At 34.0% G+C, this 27450-nt stretch overlaps 2 protein-coding genes across 2 annotated transcripts; both read right to left on the reverse strand.

Annotated features, from left to right (window-relative positions):
* Positions 1-405: 405 nt before the first annotated feature.
* Positions 406-3102, reverse strand: LOC130625364 (tRNA (guanine-N(7)-)-methyltransferase-like). The gene has a single exon (XM_057440444.1). The coding sequence runs from the start codon at positions 1598-1600 to the stop codon at positions 827-829; it is 774 nt and encodes a 257-aa protein (XP_057296427.1). The 5' UTR covers positions 1601-3102; the 3' UTR covers positions 406-826.
* A 156-nt stretch (positions 3103-3258) lies between these two features.
* On the reverse strand, positions 3259-3904 carry LOC130625369 (density-regulated protein homolog). Its single transcript, XM_057440448.1, has one exon. The coding sequence runs from the start codon at positions 3889-3891 to the stop codon at positions 3400-3402; it is 492 nt and encodes a 163-aa protein (XP_057296431.1). The 5' UTR covers positions 3892-3904; the 3' UTR covers positions 3259-3399.
* Positions 3905-27450: the final 23546 nt, after the last annotated feature.

Genomic DNA, 27450 nt, shown 5'->3' on the forward strand with positions numbered 1-27450 from the left:
AAAGACTAGTAAAATTGCATATTCATAGGTTCAATCTACACAATCTACGGCGATCTTTTCGCTTTATACGATTCCGTTTTCATGATTTTTAAATGATCTGCGGCGACCTTTTCGCTTTCTACGATCTTGTTTTCATGATTTTTAATTGATCTACGGCGATCTTTTGGTTTTATATAATCCCGTTTTCATAGATTTTAAACGTTCCACAGCGATCTTTTCGCTTTCTACGATCCTGTTTTCATGATTTTTAAACGATCTATGGAGATGTTTTTGCTTTCTACTATGCCATGGAGACGATCCCTAAATGCCTTAGATAATAAATCCAATTAAAATAAACGAAGTTCGCATAACGAAACGAACTTTATAATTGTTGAAAAAGTTTCAATATAAAACTATAGATAATAGTCCAGTTATAATAAACGAACTTCGTATAAGTAAATTTGTATACAAACTTTTTTAAAAATTATACGAACTACATACGAACTTTATTTTTAATGATACGAAAAAGTTCGTATTAAAAATAAAATGATACAAAAGATTTAATAAATCGATACAAAGTTTTTTATACGAATTATACGAACTACGCACAAACATTGTGAGACGGTCCCTAAAATTATGTTACAAATTCCTTACGCTGCATAATCACAGGGCATTCTAAAATGCCCTGATAAATGATCTTCAGATAAATTCAGATAAATGATCACTGATAGAATTGAGAAATACTTATGCCTCTACTTCTACGGTTATGGGCGACATGGACTAACATTCTTTAAAGTTATTCCTCATATACTTTAAAACAACCCTAAACTTAAAAAAAAATTGGAATTTAGTTATAATAAGGATCAGGGATCTTCTTAAATATTGCTAAATATTTGTCCCCACTGTTTCTTGTAACCTTTTTCCCTTCCTCGGAACTCTCTGACAACAACGGGACAACAGGATCATCTTTATATTGCTCCTCATTTACTTCTTCAAATAATGGATGCTCCAAGAAATGCGATTTCATCCATTCATGAAGTTCGAGCACATCTGTTATCGTATAAACAATTCCGCCATCTTGCATCAAGTAAGCATAATCTGACAATAATGTGGTGCTTATTATACGCCATTTATTTTTCGACTTCTTAAAATGAGGGTCTGGAAACAAGAAAAATAATTTCTTCAGTTGTCCTTTGTGAAAGAAATTTGTGAAATACTTCATTGCGTTTGTACGAATTACAGCAACATTTTGATATTTCCTTCCTTTATGCTTGTCGCGCAAAGCTAAAATGCGTTGATGGACATATGCTGATACCTTTACACGAATTTCCATACCAAGTACAAGAGACGATGGAAATAATTCTGAAAGTGCCATCGACATACCACCATAACCGCAACCCACATCAACTATATCAACTTTATGAATATTGTCCTTTGCTTTTCCATCTTTAGAGAAAAATTCTGGGTAAAAGGGGTGCCAATTCATTTTGGCAGGAGTTAATGGATACAGAAAAGAATGATCTGCTAGTGGGTTAGAATGTGCACGTTGACGAAAGTTTTTCTTTTGTGGAGCTTGAACTGTACATGATTCTTCAGCATTTGATGTGTTTGATGCAGACATATCAAAAAAATTATCAGTTTTTCTATGTTTTGTAATAAAATAATATATATAAAATAGGTACCATTACCTGATGAAATATTCCTTAAAATTAAATGACAACAAACACATAAAAAAACAAAACAAAGTATTTGTGTCTAGCTTATTATTAATAATACAAAAAAAGATGCGATTTACCTCTTTTAATAAGAAACACATTATAAGAAACATGAGGCCTAGGTATAAGAAAAAGTATAAAGCACATTTAAACAAAATCATTGTTAAGGCATAAAATAGAGGTGAAACATCCAGGCTGAACTCAAGATTAGATTCTTATAACATAAAATGTGGATGGCATTTACAATTTTATCTACCAGATTTACTAAACTAAAACCTTGGAAATTAAGCATATTTGAGGCATCATAAAATTTTAATGCAGCTATCTCTAAAGCTTATGTAATACACCTCTTCACAGTTTAAGTTGTTCACTCATTTTCTGTATTAAAAAGGAAGTAAACAGACTGAATTTAATAAGGCTTTGACCATGGGCATTATGAATATTTCTCATTTTCTGAAGAAATAATAGTCTCACGGCATGAAGATTTAGTATGTTATTAACAAACAAAATAATCAAATCTATTTTTTTTACTTTGTTATTCTGAAGTCACAAAAAAAAACACATTATAATACTTTTGGAATTTATGATGGTTTGATTTCCAATCACTTATGATCCAATCACTTTTATGCGAATCAAAGCGAAAGGTATGTTAAGGTAAGGCACAATTTTAGGTAACATTTTTGTGGTACTTTAACAATAGTGGCTTTGTCAATAGTCAACCTGATTAAATTTAAATATCTGCCTATAAAGCTCTAAATTTTTTATGTATATGTGATATCACACAAAACGAAAATACCCATATCTGAAAACTACCATGTTTATAATACATTATGTACATCCTTTGAGTACAATTTTTATTCTTCATAAGTAGTCAGGGTGTTTAGCTAGCCTTTATTTTTTATGTTGGATTTTAAAATTTTTCACAGAAATTCCCAACAGCTACAATTGCGAAGTTCTAACACCCTGGAAGTCTATATAAATATTTATTGGTTTTGCCAAATAAATTAAACACAAAATTATTTTTTCCAATCAATATTCCAGAGCGTATTAAAAAATATCATATTTATTTGGTATTATTGTTATTATTTATTTATTGGTATTTTCATGATGAGTTTATAAAATTTGATAAAAATAAAGTTTTTGCCAGGAATTGTTTCAGTCAAACACTTACAAAGTATGCAGAATATTGACCCTTTTCCCATTCCCTCACATTTTCTCCAGCTATTTATACTATTTTATTATAATAATATAATGTTAGACTGTAAATAACTTCTTTTTTGGTGATTGGTTAAACTTGTAGAATTTAAAGACCAAATGTTCTTGAAAGCTCAATACCATGTAAATGTAATTATAATATAAATTTGAATTACCTTTGAACCCAAAACAAGGGACCTTAAAAAATGAATCTTTTTGTGACAAAAACATAAAACAACTCATTTTAGGTAGGTTTTATTATGCTCCCTCTTACCAAATTACCCCGAAAAAACCAAACAAATTTTATTGACCTTGAGAAATCTCGGGACTACATAATAAAAATGTATACATAATAGAAAAGCACCTACAATTATTTCAATTTTGTATATTCAGAGCATCTCAAAATAACATTTCAAACATGAAAAAAGGTACTGGCAAACAAAAGATCAGAAGGTATCCATTTTATTTTTCTACATGATCGCATTATACTGTGTGCTTCTAAACGGAACCTTTAAGTATTATCTTCAATGCATTCTTCTTCTATCTCAGACCATTTTTCTTGTATGAAGTCAATCAAATCATCTGCCACATCACCTTGAATTACAATTTCATCATCACCTGTCACTGATGAACCACAGGAAAATCTATTCGCAAACGTCTTCGCAGCCTTCTTTGGATCAATTGAGAATGTTGACATACCCTTAACAATGGTTACGCATTTTTTCTTACTTCGGGTTTCTCTGGTCAAGACTACTTTCTTCACTGATGTTTTTTTCTTTATCAATTTGTTCGCTTTACCACCTCTAGTTTGCCGTTTTTTCTTTTCATCGCCATCCACAGAAATCCCTTCAATTTTTCCAACAAGATCCTCGTATAAGTCCGGAATATTTTCTTTCAACCATTCTTTACATTTTTCAGGCTCAGGACCAAATTCGCAGTACTCCGGAGGAAGACCACATAGACCACAATAATCAACTTCCAATGGGTACCTGTCATCCGCCATTATTCTTATTAAGCTATAAGTTTAAGAATATTAATTAAATTTATGCATTATCCTTAAATTCTTTGCATATGGCATATGACTTTAAGCACACTGCAGACCATTTTGTAAGATTTTAGGTAGGTGTGTGCAGTGGATCAATGATTCTACCTGTGCAATTTAATAAAAAAAATTAAAAGTTCACATAATGTAAAAATAGTAACAAAATGCACAGGAGTTGCTGTTTTGATGTGGGGGAGCAACGTGCAGGGAACAGTATGTACAAGGCCAGGACTTTTAATCCATTGTAAACAAGTCTAAAGTGAAGTCATTAATTGAGTTGATATGAAAAACTACATTCCTTGCAACGTTCGTGTGTTGATGCACCCATTTTCAAACAATCAATAATGTACAGAATTTGTCTTAATATATACAAAGTTTAAACAGTAACCATAGTTACAGACTAAATAACTAATTGTATAAATCAATGGAGCTAATCTGATGTTGTCAATAAACTGGGGACATGCATTATGCATGTCCCCAGTTTATTAACATGCATTATGAACAAAAGTTATCTTTTGTCATGCAAGTGCCTAATAGATAAATATAAAAACTCAGTACGTATCATAATCATGCAGCATAAGAGTTATTAAAAAGAAAACAATTAAATTTGTTCTGAATATTCTACAATCACATTAATTCATCCCAAAATGTCTTCTTTACGTTCTATTTCATCTCTTATAATAATACGCTAAGTGTGTCCGTCTGTCTGTGACAGGCAAAGTGGATGTGTTCATTTTCCTTTGATGTAGCCGAAATTTCCTTTCAAGTCTCCGAAAAAGTTATATCCATTTTGCTAGCAGGTTTACTTTGTTTACATCACGTGATCAAAATGGATCAACTTGATTTGCTGAAATAAATTTAACGGCTTTCTGTACAAAAATGGTGTCCCTCGACACCGAAAACAACAACAAAAAAAGAACGGTCCCTTCGTCTTGAAAAAGTGCAAAAAGTAATTCAGAGAAAGAAAAGTCCAAGAAGTGAATTAAGAAGTGGTAGCTAGAGCTAGAAGTAAAGTAGTAAAGTTAGAATTAGAAAATAAAGGCTAGAGTTTGAAGTGGATTTAAAATCAATAATAGTAAGAACTTTGATGTTTTTAGACGTTTAGTTTTTATGTCACTGGAGCAAGCAGACTCGCATTTTCCAAGAAAAGCCTCAAAGTTTTATATTTTAGCGCTTTTTTAAAAACAAACCTAGCCACCATATTTGTTTATGTTTTTGTTGCATAATTAATGTATCCCCTGGTGCGTAACTAATGTGTTTGTCCTAAAATTCAAAATGCTACATAAAGCTGTTAGCTGACTAACAAACGGAAAACTTTGGTTTGTTGAACTTACTGCTCACTGTTATGTTATTATTTTTACATTACTATTGTTTCTCTTTATATGTGTTTTACTAAGCATAAATAGCTAGCTTTAGTTTTAGCTAAGTGTTCCCAGGTTAAGTATATTTAACTGGGGGTCTTAGCTACTGTTAGCTAGCTAATGTTGGCCTCCAATGCCTGCTCCTCTCATCCCATGGCTAGTTCTAACCTATGACTTATATTGTTATTCCTTTTATTTAATTATCTATAGCTAGCTACCTTAGTTTCCTGAACTTCTTTTCTTTTATGAGCACGATACAAAATTTTTAAAGACTTGAACTTTTGCAGATGTATTTTATATTTCTTTTCGCATTTCCTGTAAACTTTACAAAGGGACCACGTGCAATATGACAAGTGGAATTTTTTTCTTCCAGAATTTAAAGCGTGCGTGTTTATTTTTTTTATTGTTTTTTTTCTGACATCCTGTTTAACTTTCGTCAGCCTACATGTATAATGCCAGGTTATTTTTACAGGGGGGTGTAGACATTTGATTAGAAATTTACATGGGTTTTTGACTTCATTTTAATTTATGAGAGGATGGTCGTTCGGTTCGGGAAGGTTGTTCGTGTTTTTGTTTGTGTTGCAAACTGCTGTTTTTTAAAATTTTCCTTTTTTTGTGGGAAGAAGACCACATGCAAATATACTGAAAGCACAAATTTTGTAGAATTGGCCTCCACTGAAGCTAATGGCTTTTTCATAGTTCGTATTATAAACTTTTGTTGGGGAGAATTAAACTGTATGTGATGTCATTTTTGCTGGAAGAAAATTCCATGGTTTCACGTGTTTGTTAAGATTTTTATAATTGTGGTAATATATAACTGTGTTTGGTGATGATGAAAAAACTTTTTTGTTTTTTATATTTTATGAAATGCCTGATTTTTCTATAATTTGATGTGTTTCATAACCTTTTTGTAGAAGATTTATGGACAATAGCAATATAAAACATGCTAAATGAACTGATTTTTGTTGATTTGGATATGCTCCTCAAAAACCGATCTGTTTTACATTTTGTGTTAACTTTTGTGAGGTAAAGGTAACTACAGATCATCATACTAAGGAAAACGAGTTGGTGACGTCAATGTTTTTTAACTGCGTGGGTAAGTAGGGACAACCTGGGACCAATTTGGGTAATTTTCCAAACCTGGGTCCCCAAATCCGTTTCGGAATGAACGGGTTTATGACGTCATCAAAAAAACTTTAAACCACAATATTTCCGTAACCGTTGGTCAAAAGTACATGATCCTATACATTTTCTTGATCAGCGTTTCAAGATCTATACGAGGGAGGCAACAGGTACATGAATTTCTGAAAAAAAATTTTTTGTGTTTTCACGGGCCTTTGCTGACGTCAGCACAATTTTTAAACACTTATATCTCTTTTTGCGTTCCTCGAAAACATATCATCCTACACATTATTTTGATCAGCGTGATTCAACCTCTACACATTACAATAAAATAATAAAATAAATTTCTCTAACTTTTTTGGGATCTTCACTGCTGACGTCAGCTAAACATCTAAAACAACCTATTTTTCTATTGCCCATCTGCCTAAGTGGATTTCTCCACGGGCCTTATCGACTAGTTCTATAATAATTAAAAAAAAGTTCCAAAAAAATAATCTGAATTCGCTCTAAATTCATTTCTTTTTCTTTCCAAACATAAACGAAAATAAAAATGTTTTGCATAAGATGGCAATGTTTAAGATTCCAGAGAAAGCATTTTAATAGTTCCTTAAACACAGTGATGGATGAAAATAAAGATGCAAAAACTCTTCTGAAATTTGAATTTATTTTGTCCAAAAAGTTTCCAGAAAAATATGCATTTTAACTTTTTAAATAGAAATTTGTTCCAAAATCATTGTAGTACAAATAGTGGTAGTACAAATTTGTGCTATTTTTATCAGTTTTTCACAATCGTTCTAACAATATGCCAAAATTTTGAGATGGTTCCTTAGGTTTAAACCCCTCTTCCATATGGGGAAAAAGATCAATAAAAAAACCCAAAAACAATAAGGCAGACACCAAAAATATTTAGTGTTAGAGACACTTGATTGGCGCAATATTGTGATCACCATTTTTTACATAGTCAGACAAACTGGAACAACAACAAATATATGCTTGTTGTCATTATTCACTATTATTATTGTGCTTCGCTTTATAATGCCAGATTGTTTACAAATTTTTGATTTTTTATTTGCTGACTGACTGACCAGTCCTGTTTTGAGAGCTCAAATGATTTAAATAATTTCTTTAAAATATTATTTCTTGTGAAATGTAGTTGTTGAAATATCTTAAACAAAATATCTCAAATGAGATTTAATAATGCCTCTAAAATAGACAAAGTTCAGTTTGTGTAGGAATTTTTTTTTTTGTTGATGGCCCTTTATTCCATGCTTGGAAGCTTAAAATTATTAACCACAGTATTCAGACAGAGGGCTTCCTTGTTTTGTTGAGAAGTTTACGACCTTTTGGGTGCCCTAAAGGGGTCATGTATGAACTTTGTATGGACTTTTATATGAATACTAGTTGATAAAGCCCATGGGAAAATCCACTTAGGAAGAACAATAAAGAAGATCCGTCATGACGTAAGCAATGACTCGTCAATACACAAAAATGTATAGGATCATGTACTTTTGACAAACAGTTGAAGAGATATTGAGGTTTAAAGATTTTTTAATGACATCATCAATCCGTTGTCCCAAAACGAGTGGCATGACCCAGCTTTTGGTCTCCGTGGACCCTAGTTACTCACGTTAGAGAAGACCTCAGTTATTTTCAGCCGTTTTCAAGATATAAGACCTTACACATAAGAGTGCAATGCAATGGCTTTGCTAATTCTAAAAATGCTATTAACGTCAGTTTAAATGCATTGATGTGGTGCTGTATCATCTAGAAAATTAACAAATAAGACATAAATTTTTATGGCAACTTCAAAGAAACATGAACACATTCACTTCGTCTGTTACAGATACACGGACAAACTCTTCATATTATTACAAGAGATATACAAATTTAATTATTGCATATGTCTGTATAGACAAATTTTTTAACAGTATACAAGTATAAATTTCCAACAGGCTGTATTTTATTCTACAACCGTCAAATTGTGGTCATTTTGTTTTACAACCATCAAACATGATCGTAGAAAATTTAAACAATTCTGTTTTTTGTTCTAAGGTCATCAAAATGAAAATCGTATGGAACTGAAACAACTACATATTTTGTTCTAAAAATATTTCAAAACCTTCAAAAAATTCATACGAATTTAATTTCCGAGTCATGTAACTTAAGGTTACTGTAAAGGAAAAAACTCACTTGATAAGCAGTCTCAGAAAAACCCTTATAATTTATCAATACTTTTATATTTTTTTTAATATTTTTTTGTTTCTGAATGTTTGATGAAAGACTTTTTTGATGGTGTTATTTTCATGAGATGTTAATTTTCCAAAAAGAAAATATAATGAATTTAACACACACCATTTTTTTTTCACCGTACGTTTTAAAACGGCTTCTTTTTCCGAACGGGTGGTCGCAGACTTTTCATTTTTGCACTATTACATTCAGCATAAATTAAATTCAAAAAGGTTCCCGGTTTTTTTTTGTAACAACGTCGTTATGAAATTATTTGTAATTATATATAATCTTTCAAAAAAATGCATATTATTTTCATTCTATTGTCATAATTCGCTAATCAGTAATTTATACAAAAAAATCCGGGAACCTTTTGTGCATAATTTATTCAGCTTTCCATTACCGAAAATTTCAATGAGCCAATAGAAAGCTTTCGGAAAAAGAGACCACAAACGTAAACGTATGTATGCAAAAATTTACTAACGAGATATTTGTTTTTAAAGATTTTCGTAGGTGTTATGAAAATGTGTGAACTGAGTATGCAGAAAGATGATGGAAGTGTGAACTTTTTCTTTATGCTGAATATGCATGCACGCGTTCAGAATTATTAACAGACAGAAGTCAGGGTACAAGAAAAAGCTTAAATGCATACTCCTTAACTTTTATTTTTTTTAATGATTTTTTATACGACAACATTTATATATCGGTATATATATAAATATCGATGGTGAAAGTTAACTATCTAAAAAATTTTATTATGCATGTATTTATACGGTAGTCTCATATCATGCATAATGTTTACAAAAAATATGTTTAACTCATTTTGCACATATTTTCTTGAAGGTGTGAAGGATATAACACCTCTGAAAAGGCTTTTTCCAGAAAAAAGGGATGTTCCAAATATTTTCATGGAATATAGAATATGTCATTCGAAAGAGAATTTTTTTTCTATATGTCATGAATTTTTTGCAAAAAACCTAAAAAAAAAATTTGTTTCCTTTACAGTAACCTTAATGTAAATTTCAAAAACTTTCATAAAATAAAATGCATTATAGGATTTAAGGGATCCTGAGGTATAAAATGATGTTGGACTTGTATTATAGAGCTTAAAAAGTTAGTTAACAAGTCTTTTCAAATTTTTTTAAAAAATTCTTTTCACATTCTTCTCACATTTAAAGAATTTCAGATTTAATTATGCTGCATAAATTATGATGTCATATTTAGGTAATAGCAAATTTTAACATTTTCTGTCATCAGTATGTAATTTTCAAACTTTTAATGGATGTGAATTCAAAATTTATCAATGCTCAGATATTATAAAGGTGAATTGATTAACATAATTTTTTTTGACAAAGTGACACTTGTTTGCTTGTCCCAGGCCTGTTAATTTTTTGCTGATGACCTAATAACTCGGGATCTGTAATTTGGTTTGCAATAACATTTTTAGTCCAGGCATTGTGAGGTTTGACCTAGACAAAATTGCAACAAAATTTATTTTCATTTCAGCAGAGGCCTCTTGACATGGTAAGATACTGTAAAAAAGTAAAATCCTGCATTTAAGGTTAAAAAAATAAATAAATTTTTTAAGTGTTTGGTTTACGTAGAAACCGTCTAGTGATAAACAACAGGACGGTTTTTATTTACTATATTCTTAAATCTTTTAAAAACAGCTTTTTCGAACTCCATTAACTTATTTTGAATAGAATTATGCAGAACATGATGCGAAATACTTATGAGTAGACAGATGTGATTTTTTTATTATAAGAAGCTAGCTTTGAACTTTTGTAGTGACACTGAACTGTATATGTTATTATCTGATGATTTTTGGGTTCATTTTAGAAAACAGATAAATAATATTTTATAACGTGGTTTTTAATCAAAGTGTTTCCAGAATACTTGTGATCAACATCCTGAAACAGGTAAAAGGTTTGTCCGTGTTGTTTTACTATTCTGATTTTGTCTTGTGCAATTATTTATAAAAAATATTGTCAAAGATCCAACAAACCTGCTTTAAATATTTTTTATAATTCTATTTTTCACAGGGCATCTTTATGGCTTGTGTTATTTGCAAGGAACTGATTCAAGAAAACACTGCATTCGTATGTTTACGGGATAAAGAAGTCAAGGAATTAATAATGCTAGTATTGAACGCAGAGATGATATTCATCATCATCATCATTCTCGGCTTAACGTCCGTTTTCCATGCTAGCATGGGTTGGACGGGGTATATTAATGACCCTCTTCCAATCTGATCTAGACTGTGTTAGATCTAAACTCAACTTCCTCTGTATCAAGTCTGTCCTTATAACTTCCTGCCAAGTCTTTCTCGGTCTGCCTCTGGGCTTTGCCCCAGGAACTATCAAGTCTCTACACTTTCTTACCCAATTATCCTCCTCCATTCTTTCCAAGTGCCCCAGCCAGTTCAATCTTCTTATCTTGATAACATCTTTAATTCTACGGGGACTTAGCCTGCTTCTTAGCTCATTTGAACTCTTTCTGTCTCTCAGACTGGCGCTACACATCCACCTAATCATTCTCATATCATTCCTTTCTAAACGGTCAAGATCTTCCTGCTTCACTGCCCATGTCTCACTACCGTACAACATAACACTTCTTACACAGGCCTCATACAACCTAACTTTTACCTCAATTGACAGGACTCTGTTAGTCAACAAAGGAAGTAACTCTCTGAACGTTTTCCAAGCAGAACCTATCCTGCAAGTAACACTTCTTCCAACACCCCCTTCACTGCCCAAATATAACCTAAGTAACAGAAGTTCTCAACTATCTCTAATGAGCCACTGTTGTACATCATTAAAGCTGGAAATACTTCATTCTCTATAATCTCACCTTTGCAACGCCTGCATACAAACTGTATGTCAGCTCTTAACCTTCCACTAATACTACTGCACTTCTTATGTAACCAATGCTTGCAAGTCTGACAAAAAATTGAGTTACTACCAACCCCTTTCCTGCAAACTCCACAAGGCCACTTTTCAACTACAAGGTTACACTTGGCTGCAATGCTACTAATCATGACTTTAGACTTTGCTGTGTTTACCTTTAGCCCTTCTCTTCTAGTCCTTTCTTCCACTTCTCAAACTTTTCAACTAATTCTTCCATCGACTCTGCTATAAGAACCAAATCATCTGCATACAATAACTCCCATGGACAAACTGTTCTGAACTCCATCGACAGCGCTTCTAAGACTAGAATAAACAACAAAGGACTAAGTACAGAACCCTGATGTACACCAACATTTACACTAAATTCATCACTAAGTGAATCGTTAATCCTGACACGACTTCTAGCATTGCTGTACATAGACTGTACCATCGTAACTAGCCACTCATCCACACTTAATTTTCTCATAGCCCACCAAATAACTTTACGTGGCACTCTATCAAAAGATTTCTCTAAATCTACAAAGGCAAAATAGAGATTCTTTCTCTTTCCTAAATACTTTTCCTGAAGCTGTCTGAGTAAAAATATTGCATCTGTAGTGCCACACCCTGGAACAAAACCAAATTGCATCTTATCTATATCAATTCTTTCTCTAAGTAACTTATCAATCACTCTTTCAATAACTTTCATTACTTGATCAACCAACTTCAAACCTCTATAGTTACCCCTTTCTAATGCATCACCCTTGCCCTTGAAACAGTTCACTATTACACTCGACTGCCACTCACTCAAAATAGCACCATCCTTTATAATCTGGTTAGCAAGACTTGTAATAAGCTCAACTCCAATATATCCAGATGCTTTTACCATCTCTGCAACAATACCTGATACTCCTGCAGCCTTGCCAATCTTCAATTTCCTAATAGCCTCCACTACCCATTCTGTCTTGATCTGCATAGCTGGCCCTTCTACAACATCATCATCAGACAAATTATCCTCGTCCCAATCAAACTCAGTGTTAAGCAACCTCTGATAATGATTCTTCCAAGCTACCCTTTTCTCCTCCTCTGTGCTAGCCAAAACACCTTCATCATTACGTATACACTTCTCACCTACAACATCTTGATTAGTCTTCTTCATTTGCTTTGCTATCTTGAATACCTCAATGCGCTGGTCTTCCCTTCTTAACACATCTGCAAATCTGTTTCTCTCTGCTTCTGATTTAGCCTTATACACTGCTGTACGAGCGCGACGCTTAGCTTCTAAGTAAATAATTTTACTACCACCTGACTTCCACTCTTTCCAAAGTTTCCTCTTTTCCTTTATACACTGGTCAACCTCATTATTCTACCACCAGGTCTGTCTATGTCTAGCTGGTCCTTTCGTCCACCCACAGGTATCATCAGAAGCTTCTAGAAGACAATTCTTCAAAGTAGTCCAAGTACATTGTCACTATCACATTGACTATTGTAGGCTAACTGCTGAACTTTTGTACTAAATTGTCTTGCTACAATCTCTTCCTTCAGCTTCACGTTAATTATGTCCACGTTAAATGTCGCCAAGATTACATCAATAAGAAAAATATTGAATCTTTTAAAAAACCAAAATCTGATGACTCAACTAATGTAGGGAAACAGTTAAGATCTGATAATTCTTTATTTACCTAAAAATCTGACTGTCTTTTTTGTGGATGTAACACTTAAACGAATGTCAAGAAAGGAGATAAAGTTTTTCTTGTTAGGGCAATGGACTTCCAAGCCTCGATATTAAAATTATGTATCGAAAGAAATGACGACTGAGGAAAAACTGTAAAGTCAAGAATAAATTTTTCTTACATGCATGTGACACTGTTTATCATCAAACATGCAGTGTCAACTTCAGAACTTCAAAGAATGTTCCAAGTGCTTACGGCAATGGAAACAATCTTAAAGATAAAGGGCTGAAACGTGGAAGACCTACTTTGTCTGACCGAGAAGATGTGTTTCTTGAAGTGATGAAATATTTTGAAGAAATTGATGACGAACAAGTCACAATTAATGATCTTGCGCATGAGATGGAAAGTCGTCTTTCATGTTCATTTCATAATGCCTTTACTTCTAAACACATGAAACGGTGAATTAAAGAGCACTTTGGTGATAGAATAATCGTAACAAAAATCAATGGAAAAAATGATGTTGTAACATTTCTTACAGTTGCATCATCCATCTTACATGATCATTATGAAAAACCTAAATTAGATAATTCTGAGGAAAAAAAGTTACAAATCTTAAGTACTGCTGCACAACTCATTAAAATGACATCAAAACAAGTACCTCCAATAGTGCAAGTGAATTCTTCCCCTCAACTGAGAGTTTAGAATCCGACTTAAAAGTCTTGGACTTTCTACAGTACCGAATTCTCTAAAGGTGCTTTTAAAAAGTATGTTTGTTGGGAAATCTACAAATTTAAAAGTTGCATTTATTGGACAGGCAATTATGCAATGCGTCCATCCAAAAACAATTATAGCTCCTCTACAATTAGGACTTGCAGTGCAAATGCACCAACACTTTGCATCTAAATTTTTAATTGAATCTCTTCACAGTCATGGATTTTGTGCTTCCTATTCTATGACAAAGAAATATGAAAGGAATGCTGCTTTAGCACAGGGAACTGACGTAAAAAAAGCAATTTTCAAAAGATTTTAGAATATAGTAAATGAAAACCGTCCTGTTGTTTATCACTAGACGGTTTCTACGTAAACCAAACACTTAAAAAATATATTTTAAACCTTAAATGCAGGATTTTTTTGGTAAACTTTTTTACAGTATCTTGCCATATTAAGAGGCCTCTGCTGAAATGAAAATAAATTCTGTTGCAATTTTGTCTAGGTTAAGCTGGTATAGGCCCTATATGTTTACTCACAAAATTTGATTGCAAACCGACATGCAGATCCCAAGTTATGGGGTCTTTAGCATAAAATTAGGAGGCCTGGAACAAGCAAACAAGTGTCATTTTGGCAAAAATTAAGATTTTTTTATGAAGAAATTTAATGCGAATTATTTTCAAAAATCAGTAAAACACACTCACAGCCATGACACTGTTTTCTGATTTTGCGCAAGTAATTTTTGGAACTAACAAAACGGAATTCATCATATAAACATAACATGGAAAATATTGTGCATAAACAAGCATTTGAAATGTACAACTCGATCTGGTGATGCACCAAATTTGATCTTTTTAATTGAATGCTTTGTCAGTTTTTGTTGTGTAAAAAAGTGTAAATCTGTTCTTGCTGCGATGGCATAACCTCGCAGTTTTTACATAAGCACCACTTGTCCTTATTCAAGGTACTTCTTGGAGGTTTCGCACTTTCTTCATCCTCGTCAGATGAGTCATTAAATTCAGGCATTTCATTTGTGCCAGGCGCTCTCTGGGGCTCATACTGAAACCCTATAACGTTCGGTTTATTGGATAGTCTAGATTGCTCCATTATTTAAAATTAAAACTGCCTAGTTTTAAAGACCTATAAATGATTTGAAGAATATTTTTATACCTTCTCCCGCCTGAAAGAAAAAAAGAAAAAGGAAAAGTTTTTATTTTCAGGGGGGCTTGTCGCGTTTTCGCATGTTCGGTCTTTCAAATCAACCAACCACTGACGTCAAATGCATAATTACGCATAATAATTATTTTTACCAGGCCTTTTTTTGGGCATGTTATTCAGAACGTCTCTAGCTGTGCTTCGACATGTAAAAGTAAAAAAGTTTTGTTTATATGTATTTCCAGAGATTAATAAAAAAAGGTATGTGATTTCTTTATTTGTATATCTATATCAGTTAATATAAAGTTTTTATTTTGTAGCAAACACTACCTTTAAAACCTGCCCTCTCTCACACAATAGAAAGGGGAAACTTCTATTCGCGTGCTTGTCAAAGTAGTTTGAGTGGATGCTCAAAGATGGTAGCAGCTGACCTTAAGCATATGCCCAACATGTCACCTTTTTAAAAAAAATGCATGTCTATTTTATGGTCGACTGACCAAGCGAACCTCTTCTGGACCTTCAAAAGGACACTAACCAAACATTTTGTGTCCTGCCTACTGTTTTCAATTTCTAAGCTACAGTCGACATCACAAATATCCACAAGGGCTTGGTGAACTTGTCTTCCTGTGGGATTAAGGTTTATTTCTAATTGTTCAAAAAGATTGGAAAACCCGGAATGCTGTCAGGGAAAACTTTTAAATATGCTGTTACAATATAATTAGTATGCTATACCTTCAAATTAAACATCCAATAGCTTTAAAAAGCGAATCACAGCATAACTATATGTTGTGTTATTATATTTTATATGGTAAGCTTTTATTCCCTGGTCGCATTGTCGTTTGTATTTAATAGAAGGAGTAACTTAAAATTTAGCTTTGTTGATAAAACCATGTGTATTCAGTGAAGTATTCAGTGAAGGTCTATATAAGATAGCATGCTTTCAGTCAAGGTATAGCTTAATTTGCCTGCAAACCGCCATATTAAAATGTATACAATAAAAAAAAAACAGTGGAAACATTGACTTGCCACCATCTTGCCTACACATGCGGTTTTAGTTGAATGAAAACAAGATGGATATTACAGCTTATTTAAGCGATGAAGTTTCAATGTAAAAACATGTTTTACTTTCATCATTTTTTTATTGGCTTAAAATAATTGAAGTTGGTCAGCACTAGAAGAAGTTGCAAATTCCAGCTTCAGTAAATATATATATTTTGCTTTTAACAGTTTAAATAAACTATCTGCCACTTAAGTAGGATATAATAGACGCTTAATTAAGAGGTGTAGTTTATTTATACTGTAACAGCATATTCAAAAGTTTTCCCTGACTGTGTAGAACTCTGCTTTTGATGGCACACAAAATTTCCCTAAGTACCTTTGTGTATAGCTAGCACTGGTTAAAACAATGCTAAAATAATAATAACAACAAAGTGAGAAATTGTACAAAATTTGATGTTCCAGTGTTTAAGAAGAAGCTGCTGGATAGTTTTCTAAAATTCTAGATGAAGTCAAAAGAGAATAGCAGATTTAAACTCACTTTTACATATGGTTGGGTCTGTGGAAAGATGAGACTGGTGTGTGTCGCCTTTTGTATTTTTATAAAAGGGTGGCATGAACCATCAGCCAGGGAAAACAGCAAATTAGGATATCAAACTAATTAGGCTATTTGCCAAATTAGGAGAGGAATTCCTAACCTAACTTGGCTATGCTATCCTAATTAGGGTATGACATTTTTTTAAAAGCAAAAAAATTAACATTAACGCACTTCCCACATCTTTATTGCGAAGCAATTGAGCTTTGCGAGCGAAGCGAAATTGTGGAGCACGTTTGCTACACGCGAGGTATACCAAGTGAATTATTGAGATTCTCAAAATTTCGATAGAAAAAAAATCATATAAAATCAGCGTAAAGAAATAGGACTGATATTTTTGCACATAAAGCTAGGGTATTTTTTTTTCTAATAAACAAATAAGTTTGGACCGAGGGGTTAAAGTATAAGTCTAGTAAAAAATGCAATAAGTACGGCTCGTACCCCCCACGTTTACGTAGCGCGTGGCCTTGTGGTTATGGAGTTCGCTTCGTAATCACAAGGTCCGTGGTTCGGTCCACAGCGCGGGCATGTTTAGCAAGTGTCTTTACTACAGCTACGGGTCAACCCGTGCCATGTGAGGGAAATTGGGTAGGTAATGCCGGTGTATACTTAATGTATACATCCCGAACACAGGACCCACATTGATAACAGTGTTTCAATCACTGAAGTGGCTATATCCTGTATAAATATTCGAATAATAATAATAATAATAATACTCCCGGATTGTGACCCCCCGTCTTTTGGTCCGGATTATACGTCCGCCGAACATGAACACACAAAGAGGAATATGCCGTGAACAAGAAACGGTAGTCGGCATTTTAGACACGTATATTTTACAGACCTAAAATATGCCTTATATCTTTGTATTATAGCTAATTATTGTAAATATAATTAATTAATTATTTTGCAATTTTGCTTCTGATACTATTATAGTTGTATTTTAATAAATAATATTAGTATTAAAACGGTTTTCTTTTTTTGAAAAAATTTATTGCTAGTCCTGTTTCTAATCGACTTTACTTATGTATTTTAAGCTTTTTTGTTGCTGTGCTTTTTCTGGAGATTTGAGTTGGATTGGAAAGCTCCTGTATAAGGTACCCTTTTCTAAAGAATTATTGAAGTAATTTGTACAATTATAACGCGCCGAGCTGTGTTTTATTTTATTGTTTCTAAGAAGATGTAAGAATACAATATTATCAATTTTAATTGGTTTTATCCAAATCAAGGTAAGGCTTAATCACACGAAAGGTAGCTAGAGCTAGAGCTCAGTTTTGAATAAAAGAATTGAAAGTAATTTGTCGAATACATATGGAGAAGCTGTATGTGTAAATGCATGCCTTTGCTTCAATACTGTGTCCAAAAGTTTTGCTAAACTAGTGTAGAACTCGTACAGCAAAATCTTGATCATCATATAAAAGCAGCAGCGCATCGCAGATATGCACTTATAAAGAACGAGAATGTTACAGTATCATAAAGCTGCAACTCAGTTATGCACATATATAAAAAAAGAATGTTTATATATAGAATAATGAGAGAGAAAGAGAGTTTCCGTGTTAGTTGCTCGAGTAAGGAGGAGTGTGCTCGCGGATGTTAATCAGTAGTTAAATATTAATAGCCGATGCTTACCTAATATACATAGTGTGGTGTCAGATGAAATCTCTCTTCTGTTTTCAGTCCCATAATTGAAGGTGCAAGATTCTCCGCTAAAAACTTTGCATAATATTTCGACATCGCTCGCCGCATTTTCGTCATTTTGTTTAATTATTTTTAGCAGATATTCCTGAATCTCTGGATTAACAATAAATGCTCTTTGTATTTTTGATAATAACTTTGTTAAACCGGATGATGTAGAACAGGAAATTAATTCCTTATGTAAATCCAAACCTGTTAAAGGATTACTGACGCTGACTTTGATTGCTGGACTTTTCCCTGTCGATGGTTGTCCCGCGAATAAGAAGAACGTATTCAAATTAACAGCATAACCATCTCTTATTTTGCAATTGAAATTTTGGCTTGATGCTAAGTAATTAATTGTAGTTAAAATTGAAGGTAATACGAATCCGATATTTGTTCCGACGGACTTAGCGATGGCGTCAATGAACTGATACAAAGGTTCTGTCAAAACTTTATTGTAGTTTATTTCATGCTCCATGAGTTTCTTATTTAGTTCTGCCCAAGTTTCATCCGATTGTGATTTTATGATTGTTTTTATAGACATTTTAATTCTTTGTTAATACAGTAAAGAAGCTATATTGTTACGTCGGCCGTTCGTCGCTAAAGCTGTCGTTAATATAACGGACGTGATTGCAATGCATTGCTTTTATAAGCGAAGAAACCTTTGCATTGCAATTTTAGGAGAAAGCTATCGTTAATAACGGACGTGATTGCAATGCATTGCTTTTATGCGCGAAGAAACCTTTACATTGCAATTTCAGGTGTACGCGTTGGTCGCGTAGGTCGCGTTGGTTTGTACATGTATTTCCTTTTTGTGGTTTGGATTGTTACTGTAGTTTTTTGTTATTTAATTTTAATTATTATATTTTTGTGTTTGTTATTTTTATTATTACTTGGATTTTATTCTCTTTTTTATTTTTGTTGGCCTACGCGTTGGTCATGTAGGTTAATTTAATTGTAAAATTAAAATGACAGGTGGTATTCTAAAGTCTAGCCGTTTTTTATTTATTATATAAGTAACCTGTTACAGTAATTAAAAAAAATATCCACTTTTGCTATCAAACCAACAGCAATGTAATTGTCAATAGGAATTAGTTTTCCGTACACCCTCCCAGAGAACAAGGTTTAAAACGACATTAAAACATTAAAACTGTCATTAAACAGAACTCCAAGGATGCCCAAGCCGCACACGTCCTCTAAATGGCGTGGGCATCTTCGAAACTGCTTGTAATTTTAGAACAAGGGTGCTAATAAGCTGCATACGCTGTATAATGTGCAGGTGTTTTTGGGCAAGTTTAGCGTTTAGTAAAAAATTGAAGTATTCACCCAAAAAAACCCGCATAGACCATAAACTAAAGTATGTGGTAGCAAAGTTCTTAAAAGAACTGTTTTTGATGGTTTTTGATAAAATTTACTTGATAAATAAATTTTAAGCTTTATTAACTCCTTTCTCTTGAAGCATCTTTTTACAACTATCGTCCACAAGGTATGTTACAAGGAATTGAATTTTGGAAATGCTCCAGGCAAGTTCGGGAAAGTGCAGGCGGTTTTGGAAGACAACCACTAATTTAATTTAAGTTTCTTGTCCACTACCCACGTGTGTTTTAGAACAACCCACATAATAAAGTTCATTATTTTTTAAATTATTTGTGTAAAAATTACTATTTTATTCACGATAAACCATTTGTCAGTCATTTTATTCATCCAACAAAGAATCCTATCCAAGGTGCTTTTCTATTAGTGCTGAATTTAATAATTGACATGATTCAGCATAGTTTTTAAAAGGGTCTGATTGCAAAATATGATTGCCAAAGTTTAGCACTTGTAATATTTGTGTATTTGTGTACTCAGCTTCTAAAACACAGACAAGAAACATTATAATTTCCTCTGGGTGATTACATTAATGTTGGTTGAAAAAAACCTGAATGATGAGAAGCATATGTTTTTGAATGGGTCTAGGACAATAAACTTATTTAATTTCCCTTGGCCTTGCATCAATCAAATTCTGAAAAAATAAACACTTCTAAAATGATTTTGTCAGATTTGAAAACTGTTGGTATGGTTGGAACTTTGCATATAAAATTAGTAAAGTTGCCAAATTGTTTAGTTTTTTCTTTTATACTTTTCCGAATTAGCCTTAATTATTTATGAGATGAAAAACAGTGCTTTCAATTCCATTGACTTGGCCATCCCTTGAAGGCACTGGAAGCTTCACTATATGAAAATGTTTTCTTTTTCTTTTAGATTGTGTACAATGGGGGTGAGTGATGTAATCTTCCAATGTGTGTGGTGAAAAGAAGGCGAAACCGTTATTGTTTTTCTGCCCAAATTTGAAACTATTTAATAAATATTGATAAAGTTAAAAAACTGTTTTGATTTGTTTGTTTTTGTTTTAATTGTTTCCCGTGAGTTTTCGAAATTCGTTCCAGCAGATTCTGTGGCTTCTAGTGCCGGTATTTTTACGTGAAAAAAAATACTGTTTTGTTGAAAGGTCATTTCGAAATCGTTAACGTTAGGACCAACTTCTGCGGGTTGTACAACTCGATGTATTACATATCTTTCGGAATACTGCTAAAAGTGTAATTTTGTATTGCGCTCTTTACTTTTATCATTCTGTGGGAAAAGGCGGTACAAAATTTTAACACGCGTTATTCGTTTTTGTTAGTTTCGCGTAATCTAATTTTCTCGCACATTGTGAATTGGATAGTTTAATTTTGCTTGCAACTTGCGAAATGCTTCGCAAACTTTTTTTTAATTTCTAGTTTCACTCTCTTTGTGCAGCCAAATTTCAAAACTTTGATAGTTGAAAAAATCGTCGCATTTGTACGAAGGAACTAAAAGATATTGACCAAAATCAGCAAAATATTTTGCGCATAGTCTGATTAGGGTAAGTCGTCCACGTATTACTTCCTGAATACAAAGGAGATATAGTATTCAACATGCGTTAGACCTATGTACGTTCCCAAGCCTTGTGGAGATAATGAATTCCTATTCTCCATATGCCCCACTTTGGCACACAATAGCCTAGACTCTAAACAATAGCGTACCATGGAGCGTATTTTCCTGTAGCACACTGTAGTGAGGCTCATCAATGTCTGTTGTCGAGTGTAGCAAGTCCTTTCTTTCCTTGTAGTACAATGTAGTAAAGCGTAATTTTTCGTAGCGATGTGTAGCAGTACGTTATTTTCTGTAGCAGGCCGTAGTAGAACGTATTTCTTTGTAGTAGAGCGTAGTAGCCTGTAGTGGCATGTAGTAGAGTGTAGTAGCCTGCAGTAGAGCATAGTAGAGCGTATTTCTCTGTGGTACAGTGTAGTAGCCTGTAGTAGAGTGTAGTAGCTTGTAGTAGGGTGTAGTAGAGCGTATTTTTCTGTAGTAGTGTATTTCTCTGTAGTAGAGCGTATTTCTCTGTAGTAGAGTGTAGTAACCTGTAGTAGAGTGTAGTAGCCTGTAGTACAGCGTAGTAGAATGTATTTCTTTGTAGTAAAGCGTATTACTCTGTAGTAGAGTGTAGTAGCCTGTAGTAGAGTATAGTAGCTTGTAGTAGAGCGTAGTAGAATGTATTTCTCTGTAGTAAAGCGTATTTCTCTGTAGTAGAGTGTAGTAGCCTGTAGTAGACTGTAGTAGCTTGTAGTAGAGCGTAGGTCTCTCTAGTAGAGCGCAGTTCTCTGTAGTAGAGTGTAGTAGCCTGTAGTAGAGCGTAGTGCTCTATAATAGAGAGTAGTACGCTGAAGTAGTGCGTAGTAGCCTGTAGTAGAGCGCAACATAGGCATCCACATTTAGAATGTGACTAAAAAGCCAATTGCAATTCATCACTATACAAACTCTATTTACAAGAAAAATATTTATTCACAGAGCACTATGGTTAAGAACCGCAGGGTCTTACAGCAGTTAAACTTCATACAAATAGTTTCAAAAAATATTCTAACTTTTCAGTTAAAGTGAACTGGGGAAAACGGCGTTCAAATGACTACCATCGCCATAATGGTCTCGCACTATATACTTCTCTATCGCCGTAAAGTAAATTATTTATTTCGGTTGTGGTCATCATCTTATTAGAAATCTTGGTTGCTGTGCTACTGAATTTGTTGTACTATGAGATGCGGACGTTGGGTTTGATACCTTATACTGATTTTTAAAATACTTGATAACAGTTTCAGTATTACTCGAATTCTCGAATTCGTACACCATAGTGGTTTGAGCGTACCGCTTGTGATTGTATCTCCCAATAACCTTTTGCTCGTTCAGATTTCTATTACGATCACGTTCTTCACCAGTTATAACATTTCTAATGACACCCATACCGACAGAATACGAATAAAAAAGTGATATAGTTTACGGCATACAGATTAATATATATATTTCGTAAAACAAATTAGCAAAAAAATTAAATTTTGTTTATAAGTTGACTGAGTAGCGGCATAGCCATTTGTCCACCAAGAATTAACGGGACAATTCCACCTCTTTGTGATCTAACTTTTGCTGCTCTGCTCTGTTATGCGTTAATCAATTTATCGATCAATCCTGGTGCATGACTTTTCAATAGTCACAAAGCGAGTGGAGTTTTAGCGCTTGCAGAGATCTTATCTAAAATGTTTCCCCCATACTGTCTTCGGCGGTAAGTCCTTCGTCGTCTACCTCCCCACTGTTTCTTGTAAGGCGGTGGAAGACGTATTTTGGTCATTACATACACACTTATTCAACCGGTCTAAATGAACAAATGATTGTTTTTTTCTAATATATTTAAAGTTGTTTTTTTATAATCTGCTGGTAGACTTCCGCTGTTGCGCAAGTCTTGCATTTGTTCTTTCAACAGTTGACTATCTGGAGCCCTCATTTGCCTCTGGCTAGGTTCCTTCGTCCTCTTTCTCAAATTGATCCATTTGTTGGAAATGCAAAGTATCCTTTTATCATTGTTGTTGTATTGCGCTGCTGAAAATGTTACCACTTCGCCGTTGCGTTCTGTAAATCTCTTCTCGAACGAGGCATCGTTATACAATGTGTGTTAAACCACGTGCTATATGCAACTGATAGATAAAAAGTGTTACATCACTGTTTTAGCTGTGTCGGGCTCTAGCTGAAATATCAAGTTGTTTACGTCACAAATCATACGATTAAACAGGGTGTACCATACAACCAGTGTGTGATTAGATCCCAACGCATTTCGCAGTGTCATAAAAAGACGAAGGTGATTGTTGTTTATCGGCAGTGGTTCACTTGTGATGCGTTTGTCGACTGGAAGGACAACAACAAATAGTCCATTGCAATTGTTGTCTCCGTAATACTCAGCGAATGTTTGACTTTCATAGCGGGTTAAGTCTATATTACTATGCACACCCAGATTGCTTTGGACAGCTATTTTAGTTGGTAATCCCAATGCAAAATTACGAGCGGTTAGGTATTGGCTTCTTTTATCTTTCGAATCATCCATGTCGAGTTCCACGTTAGAACTGTTGTTTTGCTTATCCCTTACATCGTAAATTGTTAGTTTCTTGATGTTTTGTGGTGATGCCTATTTACCACTAACATCCCAATGACTAACGTGTTCTAATTGTTGTCTATCTACGAGTCCCAAGATTATTTGCTGTGGCTGCTGTATGTTTTGTAAAGTTTTGTTAACTTGTGTTGTCGTTCCGTCTATGGGAAACAACTGGTGGATGCATTTCATCCCGGAATAAGCCGTCTGCAGTGGCTTTTCTATGTTCGTAACATCTATTAATTCTTTGTACTCCATTGCCAATGTATAATCTATGTAATGTAATTCAGGCTGCTCAACATGAACGATTTTCAGAAGTTCTGCTTTTCGGGCGTTATCAGAATTGGTCCATTTGGCCTTTTTACCTGATAATTCAAACAATTCGCGAGTATTTACGTTCAACAAAAGTTCAAATTTCACATTTACCAAGATCGTCTAAACGGTACAAAGGTACGTAAAACTCAAAACAATCTCGAAACAGATCTGAGTAACTTGTTAGACCATTTTCCGTATTATGGTCAGTATCGCCGTCTGTTGTTCCAATAAAATCTCTTCTACCTCTGTTTCCGTTGTTTCCGGCATGCTTTGTGTTGGCATTGTTTAACGCATCAGCTTTGATCATGAACTTTATCATAATATCCTTCAGACGTAGAGAGTTGGATGAGGTGATTTTGAAACGAACCACCCTGTTCGTATCTTGATTGATTTTGACCCATTTGTCCTCTTGTGATGCAAGAATGTTTTGATAACCAGGCTCTTTTGTTGAGAGATCAATGCTTCTTGCAACTTCCTACGTTTTTTGTTGGATGGGCCACCCAATACTTCTTCAGATGTCAAAAGATTTCTTATTTGGCCTTCTGGAGAATAGGAACCCAAAAGTGGATTTTCATCGGGCTCATCTAAATCGTGCATGAAATTCACCTGTGACATTGCCATGATCGTCTCTACTCGAAGTTTGAAAAAGAATTAAACAACTTGTTTAAAAATATCATTATATTTACATTTAACAACAAAACCCTAGTAGCGTTTAAAAATCATGTTTGTAGCTCTTCGTCTGTGTATGGGTACTTGGGTACTGGGTATTGCATCGTCTTTTTACTATGAAACTGAGGTTGATACATTTGTGCTTGGTCATAGGCACCATATGAATGATATGCTGGTAAAGGACTAGGTAATGCATTGCGTCGTTTAATAGCTTTCATTTCTTGAAGTACATTGTTAACTTGTACTTCTAGTTTAGCTATACGTTCTAGAAAAGATGAATCAACGGAATTATTGTTAACTGCAGGCGCCATATTTTGTTTTTGCTTTAGGTCTCGTATTTCGCTCAACAAGAGGCTTAAGTTTGGGTCGGTGGTTTGTTGATGGTTATTTTGAGGCTGATTCGAAGCTTGCATTTTTTTTAACACTCTTTGGTATTGATCGAGTTTGTCTTGCTGTGCTTTTAATTGATGCTGTTGTTGAAGCTGGTTTTGTTCTTTTATTTTCTCACTGGCTTGTTCATTTTGATGTTGCTTTTCTTCTAACAGTTTATGATAATATTCAGTACTTAATGTAGACATGTTCAACGTCCAAGTTGTAAGTGATGACAAAGTTACTATTTTTGAATTCAAGTCTTTTAAAATCTTCACCGAGAATGGATATAGTGAATTGTTTCAAATCACTTAGGGATTCCAATTCCATATATCGTCCCTCGTGGGCAGTCTCAGTAATTCCATCAGGCGCAAAACCCAGACTGACTACCTTATTGATAGTTTGGTTTTCTTTTATGTCTTTGCTCTGAAAATTAATGATACCAATAATTGTATGACTTATTCCATTACTTCAAAATGAGGCACTATTGTTGGCTAAGGATGAGTGAATAAATGCTAAGTTATTATCTTCATAACCTTTAATTGCAGACGGTATTAGGGCTCTGGTCAGTCTGACGTAATAAACACCTTTGTATCTTGTATTATTTTCTAATTCTGGTATTAACAAGCTGTCCTGCATTTCTTCGAGCTCTGATGTGATTATTCTGTATTCATTTGCTGTAAGTGTCATGAGCAGTATTGAGGATGATAGTTTTTCTGCGAACAGTCGCCCCAGACATTCTTCCGTGTTGTCTTACAACCTCCGAAAGGTCGAGCAGCATTGAGCGAAATGGTAAGTCAAAAGGTTTTTGGCTCTTATCAAAAGCTGTATTCAACTTGTTTACACCGCCTAATCGAGTAAATCGAAATGAAGTGTTACGCAATCTCGTTGGTACCAGTTCAGTATAATCACTTTCATTTGAGGTGATAAATTTATAATACTTGTGTTTTTCTTTGAGTGGCCATACTTCGTGATGTTTTCGTAGCGTGAATTGACCAACGTAAGTAATAATTCAGCATTATGGAGATAGTTTGTGTTGAATTCTTGAACAAGGTCTTCGATAAACATCGGGAAAAGTTTAAGGGCTCCCGGGGACGCAATTGTATTTCCATATTTGTCATAAACTACACCACCAGTGGGAATGGATGTATTACTCTGGTATGATTTAAACATTGTGGTATTGATACTGCTAAGGGATTGAAGGGCCGTTTGTGGTTGTTGTTTAAAACTTGCACTTGTAACTTGCGTCAAAGATACTTTGCTTAATAATTGATTGGTCGGTAGGTAAAACGGAATTAGTTTTTTGTAGAAAACATCTGCGTCATCAGAAGAAATGATATTGTTAGCCGACAAAAGTTTTGATATTTTTTCTATTCCCATTTTTAGGATAATCTCTGTATATGTTTGCGTGAAACGGACAGGTATTGAGAAATCATTCTCAGTGTATTGAATGTTGATCGACATATTGGATAATGTTTTCGTTGAGCCAATATTTTTAGCCTGCAGAATAGATTTCATATCCGTGTGGAAGTAAGTTGGATATGTAAGAGCTTTACTGACTGTTGATTTGTGCCATCGAATATAGACGTGTCTTGAAATTGTGAAAACAGATGGGGACGTACTCCCATCATAAATCCCCCAAAATAGTATCAAAATTCTGAAGTATAACTCGCTTTCGACCGATACAAAGTGATGGTAATCATTAGTGCCAGTACCGTCGTGAGCTGAATCTCCAGAGAAAAGGAAACACGCTCCCATTTGAAAAAGCCCTTGACGAGGCTGTGCCTTGTTAAACTCATTGCAGTACTCTTGAAGGTTTGCAAATAAAGGTGAAATTTGCTTGTTTGATACGCTTTGAATAATAGTTTCATTTAGGCTCTCAATATCGTTGTAAGTAAATGGTATGTTCAAAAAAAACTTTTCAAAACCGAGAAAGACTTCGCGAAAGCCGTAAAGTGAAGAAGATGCTGTACTTAAGTTTTTTTGTATTACTAATCAAATCAAAGTCACATGTTCCCTCTTTGGAAATTCGCATCTTATCCGTTTGAGCATTTGTATTGATTATATCGTAAAGAACATCTTCAGCGAATGATCGATCTTAAAACGCCTTATATCCGTGGTTTCCAAGCGACACTTTTGCCCTTACTATCTAGTAGTGATATTTTAGTTTATGTGACTATTAACACGAAATGGCAATACCGATATACTTAAGACATCATCAACCTTTTTAGTCGTTAGCAATGGCGTCCATTTCTTGCTCTATGCTTTATTGGTTTAATAGCAGCTTCAAATTGTTCAG

The sequence above is a fragment of the Hydractinia symbiolongicarpus genome, chromosome 14 (assembly GCF_029227915.1).
Source record: "Hydractinia symbiolongicarpus strain clone_291-10 chromosome 14, HSymV2.1, whole genome shotgun sequence".
Classification (NCBI taxonomy): Eukaryota; Metazoa; Cnidaria; class Hydrozoa; order Anthoathecata; family Hydractiniidae; genus Hydractinia; species Hydractinia symbiolongicarpus.